The following is a 13,730-nucleotide window of genomic DNA, read 5'->3' as shown; positions in this document are numbered from 1 at the left end:
CTCCTGCAGTTACCTTCAGACTCTATGATAAGGATGGGAATGGCCTGCTAGACAGTTCAGTGAGTATAATCAATGCTAAGGCGGCTCTTGGCCACTTTTGTTTGGTATGTTTTTTCCCTTTCTCTGTCTTTAATTGCTTTTCCAACATACACTGAAGGGGCTTTTTCTGTTTCTCTGACCCCAAAATTGTCCATCTGGAGAGGACAATGTATTTCTTTGTCACCTGGAGCATCTTTTGTCTCTGAGCTTCAGCTGGTTGTCTGGAAACCTTGCAGTGCTGCCTCTGTCATACACATAATGCTAGGCCGAGGACTCTCTCTGCTCTGTCTTGATCTTTCTCATCCCAGCTCTCACTTTTCTCCACATTGAGAGGGGTCAGTGGCTTCATCAGATTAACTCAAACTTTCTTTAGTGTAAACCTTCATGGTGCTGATGCCAGTCCTTGTCATCTCACCAACATGCCCTTGTTTTCTGTCTTTTGCAGGAAGTGGATCGCATTATAACGCAGATGATGCGTGTGGCGGAATATCTGGACTGGGACATCACAGAGCTGAAGCCAGTGAGTGGAGTTGTTGCCATGGTGTCCGTGACATTGATGGTTCATGTGGTACTGCAAGAGACACCTAATCAGCCACCGAATGAGGTAGCACAGCCAAGCATCCAAAGAAGCCCTCTTACGAAGGCATCCCAATCTGACTGAGCTAGGATCCCGGCAAGACTTTCCACTCTAGCCACTATAACAGCACTAGTACAAATGTTAATATAGAATTACATAACATAACACAGACCCCTTCATACTTTCAGGCAACCATTCTCCAGTCTGTACCCACCTGTCTGTACTCTGCACTCTGCCCCCTACAGGTTTCTTAATCTTATAATCAATTCTTTGGTTCCTTTTAGCATCACTGGGTTAAGATTTTTAGGTTTAGCCTGGCGTAAGCAGCGCGAAAGCGCTGTCGCCAGCAAGCTCTATTGTTAGGGATTTGCCTTGGAAGTGGGACAGGAGATGGGCACGCGCAGAGCTTTCGGCGATTTCAGCAGGTGTACGCGTACGTACAGCCACGCGCCGTGCACATCCCTTGTCCCCCTTCCTTCAAGCCAGCATGCAGTATCACTTTCAGTTATTTCTTATAAGAAAAATTCTTGCCCCATCGTTGGAGCGGCCCTCGAAGGCGGGTCCGCTCAGGAAATAAATCTGTACACTGTACTTCATCGGCACAACCATTAGACAAATGGAGAATCCCCCACTCACCTGGTCTGCGGGGGGGAACTCCTCCTCAACAGCAGCTGGCTGTGGCGCTTTTCCGGAGCACTCCAGCTCCTCTGCCAGCATGACGTGGGGCTCTCTCCTTAGGCATGGGAGCCCTGCAGTGCTATCAGCTGGTCTTCACCCGGGCCCCCTCCTGGGACCCGGGACTTCAGCTTCCGCACTTCCTCTTTGGCGCCGGGGCTCCCTCTTCACCACGAAAGTTACAAATGGCGCGCATGCGCGTGCAGCCCCCACCCTCCCAGGTCTCCTCCCAGCCCAGATACTGAGCTGCTTTCTGTTTCGCTTCTTATCTCCCTGCCTCAGCTTGTTGTCAATAGTGATCTTCTGTGCTCGCTGGTTGCTGCTGTCTCTTATTTTTATTTATTTATTTATTTAATGCATTCTTATATAGCGCCAACTTTACCTGAAGAGCAGAGTGAGTAGAATAAGAGCAGAGTGGGTCCTTCCCGCGCGCGGGGGTTGTCGAGGTAGAGGGGTGGATAATGTGCTCAGACAGCAGGGCGCGCACACTATCACACAGCCCCCCGTGCGCGCTTCCGCCCCTCGGGTCAACCGGACCCGGCGGAGCCGAGCCACTGGTCTCAACTCACCGCCCTCCGAGCAGCGGGCTCTAGAGGACGCCTTCACGCCCCTCAGCGCCCTGTGCATTAGTGACCTGTACTCAGCTTGAACATGACAGTGCCAAATCCTTGAGGCACCATGCAAAACTTAACTTTTCTCAGCACTCTGAGTGAACGCGCCCGTTCCTGTCAGCTGACACACAAGTCCGTTGCCTTTCGTGATTGCTGTTGCACTCGTCGGCCACTGCTCACTCACAGTCACGTGAGATGCTGCAGGCACTGTGAAACAGAGGCTGTGCTATGTAAGATGGGACACCTGCCAGCCAGGCGCACATGCAAAGGTAGGGCATTGCACTCCTTCAGAATGTGTCCGTTGCGATACTTGCCAGCCACACGCACACAAAGATGGGGCCCACATGCTTATTTAAAACATGTCCGTTCGCTGGCCCATTAGTGACCTGTGCTCAGCAAAAGCAATACTGGTTTACATTTATTGTGCAGAGGGTTTTACCTAGTGGCCGTTCTTCCTCACTCCCAGACTGCCAGAGTTAATGTTTCTTTTGTAGGTGATCAGTCTATGCCTCAGGGTAGTTGACTTGCAGCGTAAATCACAGCCTAAAGGGTTTAAAAGAACGTATTCCAATCCTCCTCCTTCTTTCTCACTGTAAGCTTGTTACATAAGTTCTCCAGGATATTTTATGGCTCCTCCAAAATCCCTGTGGGTTCCATTAATTGGTTCCTACATCTCTGAGCAGAATCTGATGCCTGGCCTATCACATCCGTAATCATCACTCACCCCTTCAAGATGAATTATCTACTCAGAGATAAGAACCCCAAGCTGCATTCATGCCAGGCACAGCTTACACATGAGCTGCCTTATTCAACTCTTAGAATGCCCCTACATCATCCCTGGAATGCGAGTATGTCACAGCAGCTTCAGCCTAGCTGACGATGGCAAAGTACAATCTGACAGTTAGAATAGTACATTACAGCAGTAATTTGGGTGTAGTAGGTCCCACACACTTCTACCACCACCCCATGCCACTGCAGTTGCTGCACTATTGAAAGCCATGACCCTGGTGCTAAACACACTTTGAGCAGCTGGGCACACTGTTTCCAGGCACCAAGCTGCCGCTCACGGAACTTTCATTGGAGGCAACTTCAGAAGTAGGTTGGAACTGGGCAGGGGCTCAGCGAATGGAAGTCCTGTCACATCCCACAGTAACAGAATATGAAATAAGGACTCCATAGTATTCTGGTACATCTCAGAATTAAGGTGAAATACATTTACTCATGGCAGCCATGTACAAAGAAATATAGAACAGAAATAATAAGAATATTCCCTATAGGTTGAAAATGTGTTTTTGGTTTGCTGTCTTTTAGTGTGTTAATAAATAATTTGTATTTATTTTTTATTTATTTAGGGTTTTGTAAAGCGCTTAGTAACCCGTAAGCATCCCAGCGCTAAGGTCAAAACAATCCAGAGGGTAACATAATGGGGAGGGAAGAAAAAAGAGAAAAAAAATGGAGATCAGGGAAAAGGTGAGTTTTCAGACGTTTTCTGAACCGGAGATAGTCTGGTTCCATCCTTAGATTACGGGGGAGGGCATTCCACAGGCGGGCCGCGTTGACAGAAAAACGCCGTCCGCCAGTGCGTGCTTTCTTCACTCTGGGGATAGTAATAAGGTGTTCATGATCAGAGCGAAGAGATCTTGTGGCTTTGTAGGGCCTAATGAATTTTTTGAGGATGGGGGGACCTTTGTCCTGCAGGAGTTTGTGGGACAAACAGAGGGCCTTAAATTTGACTCGTTCTCTCACTGGGAGCCAGTGGAGATACTTTAGGGCTGGTTTGGCCGACGCTCTGGCCGGCGTGTTGGTGAGAATCCGGGCCGCGGCATTCTGGATCCTTTGCATTTTGTTAAGGGTTGCTTCGGGGACACCCAGATAGATGGCATTGCTATAGTCCAGCCTTGAAAGAATGAGGCCTTGGATGAGCAATTTCTGGGAGACGGGGGGAGCAGGGGCAGAATTTTCCTGATAGATTTAAGGAGCCCGAAGCAGGTTCCAGCGATTTTTTTTGGCTTGGGTCTTGAAGGACAGGTCTTTTTCTAGCCAGATTCCTAGGCTCTTGATCTCAGTCTTGGGGACTGGAGGTTCGCCCAGGCAGTGGGGCCAGATGTTAGGAAATTCTCAGTTACTGTGTTCCTCTGAAAACCTTCTGTAGACAGAGTGAATATTTAAACCTGGGGAAAGTGCTTCATGCACTAAATTGCTGTAATTGCCTATTCAAAAGAGGAGAGATTTTGGGGAATCTTGTTTTTTTCCAAGCAAAGTACTGCATGACTAATGAAGAATGGGTTTCCATATAGCAGTGCCCCAATTAAAACATTATGTATTATGTGTAATATTAGCATCCTAAAAGACCTAATATATATTGAGCCACGATTATGAAACACACCTCTCCTGTGTGCATGGAAGTGTGTACAAAGCAGGCTATTTAAACAAGCATTTGCAATGCAATAGGTCTCACATTTGTTAAAAGAGCTGTTGATGTTGAAAATGAAATGTTTTTTACTTTTGCTTATTTATACCAATGGCAATAGCGCTATGCAAATATAATTACTCCACTGCAAAAAAACCAAAGTAAAAAACATTGTCATTTGCAACGCCAACAGCTCAAACTTTAATAAATGTGAGACCTATTGCATTGCATATGCTTGTTTTCTTAAGGAAGGGAACAAAGATCTGTGAAGAAACAGTATATTGTGGGCATCAAGACAAGCAAGGCCCTGTCTGACCCATGGATGTTTCGGTCCACACGTTAGTTTAAATTCATGGCCCTCTGTAAGGCATGCGGTAGAGACTTCCCTATAATAATATAATCCACATTTGTAAAGCGCACAATCACCCGTAAGGGTCTCTAGGCGCTGGGGGCTGTCGGGAAGATTAAGCAAGCTATTGCCCAGAGTCCATGGTGCTGGGCTAATCTGCCGCCAGTGATCGAACCGTGATCCCCAGATTCCGGAGTCAGGGATCAAACCGTGATCCCCAGATTCCGGAGTCAGTCGCCCTAGCCGCGGCGCCACACCTCTTCCTCCCTAAGCCAGCCTTAACACTAAAGGCATTCTACACAATTTCAAGCCAAGGTTGGGACCTGGCCCTAGCAGCCTGGGAGCTTCTAAGGTGACTTTCTCAAACCTGGTAACAGGCAGCAACTTAATGTCTGCACACAACCTCAGAGTGGCCCTATTAAGCACCATGGCTGTTAATCTCGATGGTGTGGGGATTCAGATTTAACCGGGTATGGTCTCATTGCTTCTTCGCGCCACCGTTTCTAACAATCACCATCTAGTGGAGACATTAGGGCTTTGGAGAACCTCAAAAGAAGAGGTCAAGGAGCACTGATACTCTGCCCATTAAACCTAGTGGCTGCTCCTAGAATATTAAATTGCTGAATGTACCTCTACTTTGACATGTCAGCTACTTCAGACCTTAAAAGCCTATGGATCGTTTTAGAAAAACACCTTTCTGGGAATTATACACCATCTCGTCACATAGTCCCAAAAATGTAAGTCAAGCTGCTATTTAAAAGTCTTTGTGCACAGATGATGTCTGTAAAATATACAGTGTCCTGGCGCCATGCCGGAAGCTGTCAACCTCAGAATGACCAGGAGACTCAATTCGGGAAACTGTCCTCAAAAAGGACAATAAAGGGCAATGCCATTGATTTGGCCCTAAAAAGCTGGTGTAAAGGTAAATGTTTTACATTTTTGCCTTAAAGCATATGCCCCCAAAAAAATAAACATGAAAACATAAAGCCACCTTAACATGGTGTTGTGAGTGTGCAGTAAAAAAATATGACATAAAAAATATTGTATTTCATTTTATTAAAACAGAACTGGATCTTTCCAGCTAGCAGGTCTACTAGAAATAGGTATAAAACACTTTTGATTTTTAATACAAATTTTCGGAAATTATTATTCATATTGACGCCAAGAAAAGGTACAATTGACTTTAAATTTTTGTAACTTGAATAAAAAGTTGTAACACAAAAGAATAAATAAAAAATAACGATGACAAAGAATGGAAAGAAAAAGACTTTACAAAGTAAAAAATTGTCCTGCCCGTCCTGGTACTGCAGTGCACTTTTTCATGTAGCTGTGCCCCTTTTATCAGGAAAGATGTTGCCGCTCACAGTACAAGAGAGGCAATGGCGGAAGTGGGACGCTCCATTGCTCCATCCTATGCCTTGGGGATGGAAGCAAAATGTGAATGACAGATGAGCAGATCAATGGGCGAAGTGATCTGATCAAAAACCCTCTGTAATCTCTCCCCAGTCTCGTTGCCTCACTGTGAGTTTGTTGTTGTTATACCCAGTACGCCGCTTTCCTTCATGGTTGTCTGGTAAGTCTCCTTCATTTGTAGTAAATTGTCGGGCCTGGACACATCTTTTCTTTTTTGTCTCTATTTTTTCTTTGTTCACTCCTTCTTGTGTCCGAGCTCTCGCTCTCTTTTTAAGTGGTGATGCTGCCTTCTTCTCCTGTCGCTCCCGCTCTCAATCTATTGTCTGTTCCGTTTCTTTGGTGTTCACTTTATGGCTAAAGTTTCCCAACTTTTGGTCATCTTCTTTTTCCTATCTTTCCTTTCGGGAGGTGTCTCCTCCCCTTCCTTCCCTTCCTCATCCTTTTCTTTATGCCCTCGCATTACTCTTTCCCTCTCCTTATTCCTATTCTGTAATTCACTCTTATCTCCCCCTCCTCCTTTTTTTGATATTATGCTGCTTTCTTATCTCTTTCTACTCTGTCACCTTGTTAGTAACTTTTCCACCCTTTTTTTCCTCATTTCTTATTGCTTCTTTCCGCTCCTTTTTTTGCTGTTCATGCAGTGCTTTGCCTGTATTCCTCCTTCTCAACACACTTGTTCTCTTCTACGATTTCCTTTCCTTCCTATTACATATGTCCTTCTTTTCCTACTCTCCTTCTTCTTCTCTTCTCCATTTACTTGTTCTACCTTCTCCTTCTATATTTACTCTACTCCATCCTCATGAAAGGTTTCCGACTTATCTCCTGGAATGTTAAGGGTCTTCGTAACCCGATCAAGAAACAGCGAGTTTGGTCTCACCTTGCACGTCTACAATGTCATATTGCCTTTCTACAAGAAACACATCTTTCTTCTCAAGATCTGTCAATGTTACGTAGACAATGGGTTGGTGAAGTGTTTTGCTCTCCCGCTGTCAATCATAAAAATGGTGTGGTAATTCTCTTCCACAAGTCTTTATCAGTTCAAATTCAAAAGGAAACTGCTGATTCTGATGGTAGATGGTTGTTACTTGATTGTATTGTGAATGATGTTCATTTTTCTCTTTGTAATGTTTATGGTCCGAATGGTATTGATCTCCCCTTCTGGCATGATTTCTCCTCCCTTCTTTCCTCTAATGCTAGCGAGGATATGATTGTCAGTGGGGACTGTAATCAATTGATGGACCCCTTCTTGGACCGCAAATCACAATCTCGCTACATTTCCAATAAAATGCAGAAGTTATTTCATAAATCCATCTCCTCTAGAGGCCTTATTGATTCATGGAGAATCTCACACCCCGATTCCCTGGAATTTTCTTTTTTTTCTCCCGTTCACTCTTCTCTCTCCCGTATCGATTATATTTTTCTATCCCATCATGCATTCTAATTCATGACCAACTCCGAAATAGGCTCCATCCTTATCTCTGATCACGCCCCTGTTATTTTGGATATGGATTACCCCTCTCCCATTCCTCAGTCCTCCCGTTGGCGTTTTAATAATTCCCTTTTATTGGATACCGCTTTCACAGAACACTTCACTCACTTTATGGATGAATTTTTCACAAATAATACACACTCCACTTCTGATTTTCATTTTCTTTGGGATGCCTTCAAAGCCACCGCCCGTGGTTGGATTATTGATTATGTATCACGCAAAAAAAAGAAGGCTCTCTCTCTGGCTTCCTCTTTTCTAAAACGTATCAAAGAACTCGAGCATCTCTACTACACTTCTAACTCTCCAGATTCTCTATCTTCTCTTATCTCCGCGAAGATGCAATTTAATAAACATACTTGGGATTCAGCCTCTAATCATCTCCTCCAGTTTAATGCCAAAATTTATGGCGGTCGCAACAAGGTTGGTAGATCCTTAGCGAATTATCTTAAAATTAAGAAGCAAAAATCCAAAATAGTCTCTGTTAAAGATCCACAAGGTACTATTCAGTCCTCTGATGCTAAAATTCTTGACTGCTTTGTACAATTTTACTCCTCCCTCTACACCCCTGAATCTACACCCTCGGCCGACCAATTAGACACCTTCTTTCGGTCAATCCCTGCTCCTACTACTTCATCGGTCGACTTCTCCTCTCTTGATACCCCTATCTCAGATGAAGAAATTCTCACTGCTCTCTCTCTTTTGCCCAAAGATAAAACACCCGGCCCGGACGGTTTTACAGTTCGCTTTTTCCTTCATTTCAAATCGGTTCTGATCCCTTATTTACTCCAGTTAATTAATCACTTCATTAATTCCGGTGAGTCTAAAGGTTCCTTCACACAGGCTATGCTAGTTCTTCTTCCTAAAAAAGATAAGGATCCCTCCTTGTGCAAGAATTATAGACCTATTTCATTAATCAACACCGATTGTAAAATTTATGCAAAGCTTCTGGCCCTTCTTTTAAACTCCCTTGTCCCTGATCTAGTTAATATCTACCAATCTGGTTTTGTTAAGGGTAGATCTATTACAGACAATTCTAGGACTCTGCTCAACATTATTAATCTTTCCGCCAAAATGGACTCTCCACTTGCCGCTATTACTCTCGATGCTGAGAAGGCTTTCGATCGTGTCAATTGGGACTTTATGTTCGGTGCTTTAAGATGGCATGGTTTTAGCCCCACTTTCCTCAAATACGTTCAACTTCTTTATTCTGCCCCCTCTACCTCTATTTGGATTAATGGGTTGCAATCCGATTATTTTCCCCTCCATAGAGGAACCAGACAAGGCTGTCCACTTTCCCCTCTCCTTTTCATCTTGGCGTTAGAGCCCTTCCTAGTTAAAATTCGTCAATCCTCTTCCTATTCTGGGTTTACTTTCAAGGATGTGGAGATTAAGTTTACCGCTTACGCTGATGATATCTTGCTTTATATGTCTAATCCCTCGGCTTCCCTTCCTGCTTTCTTCTCCTTATTACAAGAATACTCTTCCGTCTCTGGATACAAACTAAACAGAGGTTCTCCCCCTAAATAAATTTTGCCTTCCCCATATGTTTCATAACTCTGGTTTCCAATGGAACTCTGGCCACATTAAATGTCTTGGTGTCCTATATGCCAATTCAATCAGGGAGACTATTAAAATAAACCATTCTGACGTCCTTAAAAAACTCTCCTCTCTTATTGAACGCTGGTCCCCTCTCTTTCTCTCTTGGTGGGGTCGGCTCTCTACCATTAAAATGATGCTTCTTCCTATCGTGAACTTCTGTCTTTCTATGCTTCCCATTTCTCTTCCTCACTTCTTCTTCAAGTCTATTAATAGTCTCTTTTCCAAATTCTTGTGGAACAACCGTAAAGCTAGAGTCGCTCTGCTCCGTCTTCAACAACCTAAGCATCTTGGTGGGGTTAACTTCCCGAATCTTTCACGCTTTCACTCTGCGTTCTCCCTTAAGCAACTTTGGCCTTTTTTGTCAGACTCTTCCTCCTTGCCCAATACTGCCTGGAGTTCGCTAGAATTAGCGCAAATCTCTCCTTTCTCTTTTCTTGTTGCCTCTAATCTCACGCAGCCTCCTTCCAGGTTTTCCTCACCTATTTTCAAACATTCTAAAGCTTTATCGCTTTCCCTGTTTCGTTCGTTCTCTTCTCCTTCCTCTCTTCATTTCAACACCCCACTGTGGCATAATAAATCTCTTAAACTCCGCAATCGAGCTCTTTTTTGGAAGGAATGGATTGATAAAGGAATTCTTACTTACAATCAACTTCTTCTCAATGACTCTCTTATGTCATTTCATGAACTTCGTGACTTTTTTGGTATCTCTAATAAGTATTTCTCACATTTCCATACTCTCATCCCAACGTTACGCTCTGTCATCCTGCAAGATGCCCCCCATGCTGATACTTCCCAGCATTTACCTTCCCCCCCTAACTTTCACACTACTCACAAAGCCTCTGCCATCTATAAATTACTTTCCCTTCCACCCTCATGTAGATTCAAATCAAAGCTCGAACTCTCTTGGGAACTCGACCTTGGTTGCTCTTTTTCTGAGTCTACCTGGGATTCTATTTGGACCAAATTGCATTACACCTCCCGCTCTGCTAGCACCACACAGACTTTATTTTATTTTTATAACAAGCTATTTTATACCCCCTGTGACCTTTTTAAATTTAAACTTCTAGTCTCCAAAAGGTGCTGGTCTTGCTCCTGTATATCTAGTGATTTAAAACACATGTTCTTCTTATGTCCCAGAGTACAACTTACGTGGTCTCGTATCTGGATTACTCTCAACAAAGTTTTATCTACCACTGTTCCTTTTGATATTTCCACTGTATTTTTGGGTGGTTTAGCTTCTGTTTGGGATGTTCCCCCTCTTACTCGTAAGTTTATTGATTTATGTATTGCTATTGCTTTTCAAATTATTACTGCTAATTGGAAAGACACCAAGAATGTCTGTTATAATGCTTGGTGGAATTTACTTTGTCACCACCATAGGTTGGATCGTGCATGTGCCTCCACTACCTCTCTTTTGATTAAACGTGATTTATTATGGTCCCCTTTAACAGATTTTCTCTCTAAATGTGCCCCATAATTTATTTATTTTATTGATGCTTATCTCCATACTTTGTTTTTTCTTTCTAAACATGCATTTGCATTTTTTTTTCTTTTTTTTTTTCTGCCAGTTCATTGCATTGTTTCATTATGTACTTTATCTCTCTTCTCTCTCCCTCCCTCCCCCTCTTCTTCTCCCTCTTTTTTTCTTCTTCTTCTCCCTCCCCCCAAAAATTATAAAAGTTATAAAAGCATTTTCTCTCAGTATAATCTTAACCTCTTATGGGTTTTTTTTGTCTTTTGATTGCTCGGTTTATTTATCTTCATTCTTATTCTGTACTTCAATTTTCGCTCTTGTAATGATGTTTTACTTTGTCTTTATTATTCAATAAAGCTTTTCAAACTTTAAAAAAAAACCTCTGTAAAAACGTGCAGGGGGGACTGGGAGTTATCGGATAGCTGGGGGGGGGGTAACTAGATGGATGGCATTCACTTATGCTATGGACTGTTCCCAAATATCCATCTGTCAAAGGTCAGGATAGATGAAGAGAAGCTTGTATTTTAGCCATTGCTGGTGTAATTTGTATACTGCTGCTGACACTTATTTAATAAAAACAAGTTTTTTTGTTTTTTAAAGCCCCTCTGTGACTGTATGTACATACTTATCTTATATTAAAAAACATTTTTTTTTACTATATGAGACTCACAATACAGTAAGGCTGTCACTAGGCAAGGCCTCAAAAAATAACAAGTCATCAGTGCGGCGATGGTGCAACACAAAGTTCGCCACCTGAAACAATAATTTGAAACACCAATGCCGCTGATCCGAAACCAAGGAGGCTAAGAACAGGAGTACCCCCGAGTGTATCAAAGGGACACAGTACACAGAGAGGACAATGGAGCCAATCAACCTATCAAAAGTGTTGTTTAGTATTTTAAACAATGTAACAAATGGCCCCAAAACCACACAAGGGCCACAAAGCCCTAAACGCGTCCTTTAGTGTGCTAATTGGAAAAATAGCAAAGGCACGCAGAATAATCCCATACAATACCTCTAACCACACAGCCCTACCCCTGAAAAACCATTATCCACTTTCAGTACCCTGAAGCCAAGCAGGTGGTAAAAACAGAAACAACTGCAACCAGCCCCAGAACCGTGCCAGCAGCAAGCCTCCAGAAATGTTTCTTATCCCAGCTTCTGACTATAACGCGTGCATGAATGTGTCCTTCCTTTGCGGCTGAGTTTTGGCATCAATGTGGCATGCAGTTATCCCATGTAGAAATCCACCATAGACCCCAGGGTGCAAGCAGCCTACCACTCAATATCTGATGTAGCCAGCCACTTCTTGGAAGGGAACCAGAAAACATCAGAACTATTTGTAAACCATGCCTTATTTCACATCCCAACACCTAACGGGAACAAAGATAGCTCTTGTTAGTCCTAGAGAGGACTTACTTATCTCTGCCCACAGCTTATTTTGTTTAAAAAAAAAAAAGAAAGTATGTGCCAGGGCCCGTTTCAGGAGGCCACTGCGGCTTGCACCATCCATTGCACTGCCAGAGCTCCCAGTAACAGTACCAGTACAACTATTAACCATTTTTCTGCTATAAGGGTAACAATGTAAACTATTCCAGGCCACCTAAAGCTATAAGAATGCAATGAAATAGTCTGAATTGTCTTATTTAATGTAAACTGAATTATTAAACACTGTTGTACTTATCTCAAAATTAGACAGACAGCGCTACCGTGTGGTGGACGGTAATTAGTGCCGGTGCTCAGAATTAAGTGCCAGTACCCAGCACTGGAAACCACCAGTTCATATTGAGCCCTGCTCTGGCCGAAGATAAGAATGCAGTTTTAGCACCCGAGCACAGTTCACTCTTACAAGGCAATCAGTGAGTGGAGTTCAAGAGATCTCTGGTGATAGCAAGGTTGCACTCAAGGCTGCATTTCTAATGACTAAGTAAGAGAGCAGCCTTATGCCGCCACATATAGGAAAAGTCTTTAGCAGCATAAGGCCTCAAAACGGCCTTTTTAAAATCCTATGTATGGGGAACGCTCCAGAGGCAACACATTTTGCCTTGAATACTGAACATCTGCACACCATTTCTGGCTTTCCAGTGCAGTATGTGCTGTGCACATTTCCCCTATGGACACAGAAAAAGGAGACAGGTACGAAACCAGGTAGCCAGAAATTGCCTCAATGGGGAAACGCAAAAGTATATGAAAACTTCGTTAAAAGCACTGCTTTGGGTGTAGGGGTTAGGGCTGAGGTCCCCGAGCAACATAATTAGGCTGGACAACCAAGTGACGTAAACTGCTTAAATGTCTAACTGTGAATGGTAAGCACTGCTGTCATAGTGTGCTGGAAGTTCAGCAGTGTCTGGAGCACACCTCAAGGATAGGAGGACAAATATAATATTCAGAGATGCATGCCCTCACCCCGACCTCTAGACATTAAATGTTATAGCACAGGCAGCAGCAGCGCAAGCTTCCCTCGCACATAAAACAAGTATCCCACAGATGGTAGCAATCCACGCTTGCCTCAAGGCAGATCACGTACAGAAGGGGCAATTAAGGCCAGTCCTCGGAGACCACCGATCAAACATCTGAAATCCACAGCTGGCACTTAACATTTACAGGTGTTCAGCCCCCCTCAGTTGACTTTCATACCTTTGCCCTGCCAGGTTTCCCAGGTACCTGTGTGAGGTGCTGCTCCAGTTCAGTTTTTTCTTTGGATTCTGAGACTTGACGTCTTGTTTATTCCATCTTATAACAAGTCCCAGAATTTAAAAATAAATCCTGGGCTGGATCCGCACATCACACACTGACCTGGGAAACTTGGCAGCTATGGTACCCACTCTGCCAGTGTTCAGAGTTTGCCACCTCCCTCCAATTGTCCTCTGCCTTTAGATAGACACTCGCCACCCGTCGTTAGACCACCATGTGTCGCTTTGTGTTGCCCAAATCGCCATAGAGACCCTAAGCTGGCCGTAAACGTATTCCAGCCCCAAATTGCACAGTGAACGGCCCTCAGACCCTCTCTGCTGACCCTTGGATATCCTCATCCCACCTCTGCTGACCCTTTAACTCTGACAGTGAGCCCTACGAGACCCTCAGTCCCTCCTCT

The 13,730-nt window shown here is 43.8% G+C and overlaps 1 protein-coding gene across 4 annotated transcripts in view; it reads left to right on the top strand.

The window, feature by feature from the left end:
• Nucleotides 1-13,730, top strand: part of DGKA (diacylglycerol kinase alpha) — a 387,021-nt gene that overhangs the window by 222,406 nt on the left and 150,885 nt on the right. For all 4 annotated transcript variants that reach the window (XM_078686412.1, XM_078686395.1, XM_078686404.1 and 1 more), the window contains 2 exons: nucleotides 10-59; nucleotides 485-559. In XM_078686412.1, the coding sequence (XP_078542538.1) occupies nucleotides 10-59; nucleotides 485-559 (125 nt within the window). The remainder of the gene's footprint in view (nucleotides 1-9; nucleotides 60-484; nucleotides 560-13,730) is intronic.

Source organism: Lissotriton helveticus, chromosome 1_1, assembly GCF_964261635.1.
Source record: "Lissotriton helveticus chromosome 1_1, aLisHel1.1, whole genome shotgun sequence".
Lineage (NCBI taxonomy): Eukaryota > Metazoa > Chordata > Amphibia > Caudata > Salamandridae > Lissotriton > Lissotriton helveticus.
Note: the sequence above shows the minus strand (reverse complement) of the source record. Positions and strands in the feature narration are given on the sequence as shown.